Here is a 7,305-nt window from a genome sequence, read left to right as displayed (position 1 = left end):
AGAGCTTCTTCAGAATGTCTTAAACTACTAAATGTTTCCAGTTGTACAGTTGTGGAGAGCCCACTTCTTCCCCCAAAAGTTTACAGATACAGGCTAGTGACTGTATCTGAAGTCACAAATAACTCAAAACAAACAGATTTACCTCTTTGGGATTTTTTTTTTGTTTTGTTTTGTTTGTTTCTTTGTAACTGTGGAACTCCCATTCATTTCACTTACAGCTACATTGTATGGACAGAAGAAGTTATTGTCCTTCAGTTTCATATGACTACACTTGTAGCTACCTTAATGCATGGAATTTAAATAAATTTTATTATGTCTGCAAATCTCTGGGCTTTTATTTTTTTTGGTAGAGCAAAAGTTTTAAAGATTTTTGGGTTGTTTTTTTCCTACCAAGAGAAACCTGTAGGTCCTTGGATCTTAAACTAATGAAGAAATTAAAAGCCAAGGAAACGCACTGTCTTGTTCAGCTTCTGGACTGACATAAGACTTCCACATCTTACTGATTTCTTCAGCTAAGCTTGGACTTGAAATTTGCAAAGATCATGATGAGAGAAGGCTTACAGTTAGATTCCTAAGTTGTTAAAACTTCAAAAGCCTTTTTAAAAAGCATTGAAATTTACTTAAGACTACATGATGCTCCAGTAGGCATTTTCCACTTTCGAGCAAACTGAATGAGGGTTCTAAAACCTCATTATTTTGAGGCTGGACAGAGTATTATTGAACTGAAAACTTACCTGGTGGGTCAAGATACCAGTACATAGAAAGTCTGAGCATTTCCATTACTCACCAAGTGCATTTGATTACCATTTCCATAAATCCAGTTCACATCACATCACCTTTTCTGTGAAGGGAAGCTAAATTATTTCAAGTTCATTAACAATTTGTTACAAGATGCTGCAGACTGTGGGAGGTTTTTAACTGAGTATAAAATACTTGCTTTCTGTAACAAACACATGAAAATGTAAGGCATAAGTCTACACAGACAAGCTGCATTTTGGGTAGAAAAGCTTAAAAGTGCATTGTATTGGAATAGTCCTCAAAGTACATCTCCATTTCATCTCCACCCATTTTTTTTACTACTGTTGAGCGCAGCTAAGCTAGGTGAAAGAAGAAAAGATAATGTGGCGTTGTTTGAAATGAATTCTATTTGCCGATTCCCTGATGTAATAAACTTCTTTAAATGACTGTTCTGAATACTTCCTTTTGTGCAAACGTGGTGTGCTGTTGTGAAGATAGAATTAAACAAAAAGGAGCCGTGCAGTTGCAACAGTTAATGAAAATGCAAACAGAAGTTGGATTGAAGCAACAGGAAGCCTAGGAAACACTGTTGGTGTATCTGTGCTAGCATATGATACTGGCAGAGCATTTCGGAGTCCTAGTGTGGATGTAGCTCATACCAGCAAGACTGTGAGCATCCTTCTGCTGAAAGGAGAGATTTGTTTGGGTTTTTCTTCCCCCAGTATAGTGGCACTTCCAGCAGTCTGTATGTGTAGTGTGGCACTGATGAGGATCACATGTATTCTCCCTGATGGTTGGCCAAAGTTTGTAGCGTAGATATGGCTTAAGTGTATATCCGCAGCCTAACTTACAAAATCATCAATTAAGACATTGTATGTTTTTGAACTGAAAGCCTTGGTATATGTAACAATACATGTTTAAAAAATAATCTGAATGTGCAGCAGTAGAAGTTGTTTTGCAACAGGAAAATTTCTGCAAGTGACGAGTGAAGCACGCTTAAAGGAGGAATGGCTGCACCAGTCGGCTGACGAAAGTTGGGTTATATACTGTCAAGTCTGTTTGAAGTTCTTGTTCAAACTTGATAGTACAGAAGTGTGTAATCATCTTGATAAAAGATTTTTGTCAGAGATCTGGATTTTGTCATTAATTCTGAAAATGGTGGGCACAAGCTGATAGGAAGCTGTAAGGAGTAATGTGTTCAGCACTATTAGAGTCAGTATCTATAGGATGTGTCAGTTGCTGATTCTCAGAACAGTGGAAGAATAAAATTTGTTTCTTGTAATCTTTTCCTTCTCAACAAAAATTGAAAAAGATAAGGAATGTATAAGAACAAAAGGTATCATATAACAGGAACCCTGAAATGCTGTTCAAATTGGTGACTTTGCACCATTGTTACTGAAAGGCAAATAACTCCAGCAAATGTTGTTAAATAACACATGCTGAGAGCTGATAGGCTCTGAATATGTCTCAAGTTATTTTCTAGTTCTCTGGTCTTTATGACTTTAAAAATAAAAGTCTTCTTAACAGTTATTTGAGAGGCTTACTTCAGGATATCAGTCTGCAGTCACATCAGTTTTTAAAGCATAATATATTTAATGATTGGCCATTGAAAGACTCTCTAAGTTAAATCTGAGAAATGGGGGTTTATAGAAGAGAGAAGCATTTCTGCTCCACTGCAGCAGAGATTTGTTGTGGTATTTTATTGTAACCCTACAGGAGTTAACTCTACTGAAGTTTGTCACTCTAATTGACACAAAAAGTTCTGACCTGAGGCTTTGTGAAACCTTCCTTTTACAACAACCTTTGCACATCCCAGTGCTTCCTTAGCCCTGCACAGGATGCCTGCAGGAAGCTGCTCAGAGACCCAGCTGCCTTCGAAGCTAATCTGCGGACACAGAACCATGAACTGCTAGAGCAGCACTGGAAAATGAAAACAAAACACTGAGCAGGTAACCACCTACCTACAGGCACTGAGATTCAGAGGGCACTTCCCTGCTGACCAAGAACCAAGGCTGATGAAGCAAAACGCAGTGGTAAAAGTGCTTACAATAAACTCTGCTGCCTGAAACGGGACAAGCACTTGTGGTGGTGTACAGCTGCCTCCCACCTCCCAGGGAAGCCCTGCAACAGCCAAGCGAGTGACCTTGGATGACTCCCACAAACCTTGTCAGGGAAAAGGGAGCTGACAGGCACCACAGGTGTTCTGTGGACTCCTCATAAGCCAATTGCTCAGCTTCTCTGAGTCTGCTATTAATTCCCCTCTGGGTTTTACCACTGGCCTACAGTCTCCTGGTCCTCCAGCCTAGAGGACAGACTCCCATTTGAGTTCTTAGGGCATGGCACAGCTCTTGCTGTATAAAACACTGCCAAAGGCACCTAGGTCCCCAAGGGCAGGATGTCAGTGCTGGGGATGCTCTCTGTCACAGCCTAAGTGCTACTGTAGCCCAGCAGCACCTGCAGCTTTCACAGAGCCTGCAACATCCCGAGCTCTAACAAATCCCTGCATCCCAAGGCAATGAACTGTATTGCCAGGCATCCCCACAAATACATCCTTGTATTCATTCCAGCACTGACAAGCCTGATCTTCTGGCTGCCCCTGCCTGCATGGTGCAAACAAGCCACACAAGTGACAGACTGCAGCAGGAAGGTGGATCTGAAGGACAGACATTGACTGCAGTGATTGTCACCATGTTGGAGCCATGTTCACCACTTGAAGCCACATCTCCTGCACTCCAGAACTCGGTGTAGTGCTCCGTGCTCTTCCCACACATCCCAGTGATATCCAGGCCAGATGAGAAGATTCAGAGAACATTCTAGAATTGGGAAAACAAAAATGTCAGAGTCACTGCTCAGGGATGACCCATCAGCCCTCTAATGCACTCAGCCTGGCAGCGCCTGAGATAAGTGATATTTAAATATGACACAAACCAGGGTCTTCCAGGGTTCTGAAACGTCCCCAGTGATCCCACAGCCTGGATCAGCCAATCACCATGCCCTGCCTGCAAGGCTAGGACTCTGCTTGCAGCATGATTTCTTATCATCCCAAAGCAGAGACCCTGCAGAGGGGACAGCACATGGGCAGGGCATGAGGTCTGCCTATGGTAACACCTAAAGTTTGCCTGTGGCACCCAAGTAGAGCCCAGCCACCTGAAGTACCCATGACTGGTGAGACTCCTGTCTCAAACAGCTTCAGAGGGTCCCAAGCAGCAGAAGCTGGAACAGCTGGTGGCTTTGTTGGCTTTCCATGCCCAGGGCAACACATGCTGTGGGACAGACACTGCTGCCATACCTGAACTCTCATCCAGCTCCACCAGAACCTCCTTAGTACTGAATGGAAGACCTGGGGCAAATGGGAGGCTGAGAGGTTGCCAAGTGGCTCAAGTGGTTGGCGGTAGCTGGCAGCAAAGGGGCGGCACACCTTGGGGTACAGAGACGGGTAGAGAGGGTCAGGCCACAGCACGGGATATGGGGACACCCTAACCCACTGTGGGAGGACGTACATAGGGACACACAGACCCATGGCAGGGGAATACGGAAGACACCATGACCCACCGAGAGAGGACATGGGCACACCTCGACGCTCGGCAGGGGACACGATGACTCGCTAAGGAAGGCAGTGGAGCACCCTGGGGGCCAGGGCGGGAGGGACACAGGGAGGGGTCGTAGGGACACCCAAGTGGCGCCGGGATGCACGGCGTGGACACGCTGGCCCCAGGAGGAGGGAGACAGAGAGAGACGGGTCCCCTCAGCCCGAGGGGTTGCCACCTCCTGCCGCCAGCTCCCAGGTACGGGGCGGGCCCTGGGCCCCCGGCACCGCCCCGGCACCGCCCCGGCACCGCCCCGGCACCGCCCCGGCACCGCCCCGGCACCGCCCCGGCACCGCCCCGGCACCGCGGCTCGGCCCGCGCCTCGCCACGCGCGCGTGCTGCCGCCTCGTGGTGGCCCGCGCGCAGCAGGCCCTGCCCCACACTACTGCTCTGCTGCCCTGCCCTGCTTACCCTGCCCGTCACCCAGGGTGCCAGTCACAGCTCCCCTACCCTGCTGCCCTCCAGGAGCTGCCCCACAAGGCTTGTCCCACCGTGCACCATGTGGTCCACTCCCCACCTTTCCTGCACACACAGCTCAGCTCCCCCTTCCTGGCCTCTGACTCGGACAGCCAGAGCCCCTGGAGCAGGAGCTGCGGCCAGCCGCCCCCGCAGATTGCCTGGCCCAGGGCTGTGGGGCTGGCAGTCCCTGTGCTGGGCTAGGCCTCTAGCAGCTGCAGATCTCATCATGGTGGAGGCCGTGCTGGGGCAGCACCGTGGGTGCCAGCGCTGGCCCTGGTGTGCGGCAGAAAGCGTCCAGCAGCGGCATGGCGAGGACAGTGTTGACCCTCTGCCTGCTCCTTGGTGCTGCCTTGCAGGTTGGCCTGACCCAGGCTCTGGGGCCCATGGCTCGCCCTGCACCCTTGGTGCTGAGACTGCAGCGGCTGGAGAAGCAGGTGAGTGCCCAGGGTCTGGAGGGGGCACAGCTTGACCTGTGTGTGAGGGGCAGTTGGCATTTTGGGCTGGACTGGGGGTCAGCAACATTGTAAGGGGCCTGGCATGAGGAATCTGGGCTCACCCCGCCTTGCCCCACTCCCTTGCAGTTTCTCCGGCTCCAAGAGGTGACACTGAGCCATCTCCAGAGCATTGCTGAGAACTACAACATCTCCTACAACATCGATGGCCGCTTCCGGGCACTGACAGAGCAGGCAGAGGCAGCCGCTGCTGACCGAGCTGCCCTGGGCACTGAGCTGGCTCGCCTGGACACTGCCAGCCAGCGACTGCGCCGCAGGCTGAAGCGGCTGGAGGGGACAGTGGGTGTCCTGAACCCAGCTCACCTCCCACTCACCCACCCACCATGTGCACTAGCAGAGGCTGGCACCAAGCTGCACAGCCTCACAGACACTGCCCAGAGCTGGGGCAGCCGGCTGGCGCAGGAGCTGCAGGGCTGGGTGGCCCCCAGTATCCTCAGCCATCAGCCCCTGAAGGCAAAGCAGAGGCAACCACACCAACGGAAAGAAGGGCATCAGCTGCCAGCTGATGCCAGGCCTCATGGAGTAACTAGGGAGGATGCAGAGTTCCCTCATGATGCAGCACCAGGAGCTCAGGCTGTGACACTGAAGGTCCAAGCTGTGACTGTGGTCCCCCAGGAGCAGTCACTGGCCTCCCAGCAGTCAGGAGAGGATAGGTACAGGACCCCCACCTCCCCAGCCTGCCACACTGGTGCTGTCCTGCTCTTCCCCAACACCTCTGCCAAGCACATGGCCATCCTGGAGCCGGGGCCACACCAGGAGCTGCGGGCACTGTCACTCTGTGCCTGGCTGGCCACCTCAGCCCCCAGCCTTGGTGCCCTCATCTCCTACATCACTCAGGATGGTGGCAGCAAGCTGGCTGTGCGAGGCCAAGAAGGGGACCTCTCTGGCTCCGCACAGTTTGTGATTGGGGAAGGGCAGTTTCGGCAGCTCCCAGTGATGCCGCTCCTGGATGGCAAGTGGCACCACCTCTGCCTCACCTGGTCCTCCAGCCGGGGCCAGTACCGCTTCTATGTGGACAGGCGGCTGCTGGCTGCTGGTTCTGGCTTCCAGAAGGGCTATGAAATTCCCGCTGGTGGTTCATTGGTGTTAGGCTGGGAGAAGGATCATCCTGGCAGGGACTTTGGCACCACAGCTTTTGTGGGTCACCTGGCTGGCTTTGGTCTCTGGAGACGAACTCTCCTGCCTGGAGAGGTAGCCAACATGGCAACAGGCCAGGATCTGTCCCATGGCCCCCTCCTCATGCTGGCAAATGCCTCCCTGCAGGGTGAGGTGCAGAAGGTGGTGTGCCCCTGCCTCCAGCACTGCCTGTGATGAGCCTTGCAGTGGGAATGATGCCAGCTCCCAGCAATCCTGGCTGGCTCACATGCTGGTGTCGACATAAGCTGTGTCATCCTGGGGTGATGTGACACCCAGCAGAGGGGGCATCTCACGACTGGGACCGCAGGAGGTGGGGGAAAGGGGTTTGGGCAGCTGGTACAGCAGAGGACCTCAATCCTGGGGTCTGTCCCAAAGCTGGAAGGTTGTCGCTATCTGATCCCAGAAGATGTACAGCTCCACTGATCCTAATAAAATGCTCCAGGAAGAGAAATAACTTCGTTTATTTCAGGTCTTGGTCTTCACTGTAACACTTGGTGCTACTTAGAGCAGGGCAGGAGCTGCTCAGCACAGGCAGCTGGAGCCACAGGCTGGGTCATGTGTGGGTGACCCCTGCCTGTCCCCTGCCACTGAGTCAGACCCTGGGGGAAGTTGTAGCATGGAAATGCCTGTGACCAGGAGTGAGCCAGAGGTGCCAGAGCAGGTGCCACATGGGACTGTGCCTAGAGAGGCTCCCTGGGGTGTGCCGAGCTCTGGGCTGAGCTGTGCTGCTCCAAGAGGTACAGATGAAGCTGCGGGTGAAGCACACAAAACGCTCCCAAACAGCTGCCGTGTGCAATTCTCTGCGTGGAGAGGAGTAGCACCGGCCCTAGCTGCTCCCCAAGCCCTGTGTGGCCAGGGGCTGGTGGGGCCTT

General features: G+C 52.0%; 1 protein-coding gene across 1 annotated transcript; it reads left to right on the top strand.

Moving 5' to 3' along the window:
* The first annotated feature begins 4,800 nt into the window (after nucleotides 1-4,800).
* Nucleotides 4,801-6,722, top strand: PTX4 (pentraxin 4). Its single transcript, XM_054161341.1, has 2 exons — nucleotides 4,801-5,218; nucleotides 5,366-6,722. The coding sequence occupies exons 1-2, from the start codon at nucleotides 5,090-5,092 to the stop codon at nucleotides 6,605-6,607; spliced, it is 1,371 nt and encodes a 456-aa protein (XP_054017316.1). The 5' UTR covers nucleotides 4,801-5,089; the 3' UTR covers nucleotides 6,608-6,722.
* Nucleotides 6,723-7,305: the final 583 nt, after the last annotated feature.

Source organism: Dryobates pubescens, chromosome 4 (assembly GCF_014839835.1).
Source record: "Dryobates pubescens isolate bDryPub1 chromosome 4, bDryPub1.pri, whole genome shotgun sequence".
Lineage (NCBI taxonomy): Eukaryota > Metazoa > Chordata > Aves > Piciformes > Picidae > Dryobates > Dryobates pubescens.
The sequence above is the reverse complement of the archived record's forward strand: the minus strand, read 5'-3'. Positions and strand labels throughout refer to the sequence as shown.

What these genes read in the sequence shown, in the direction of transcription:
- PTX4 (XM_054161341.1), top strand. Translation starts at nt 5,090, where the DNA reads ATGGCGAGGACAGTGTTGACCCTCTGCCTGCTCCTTGGTGCTGCCTTG. An exon ending in TGCAGCGGCTGGAGAAGCAG is followed by an intron (nt 5,219 to 5,365) that starts GTGAGTGCCCAG and finishes ACTCCCTTGCAG; the next exon opens with TTTCTCCGGCTCCAAGAGGT.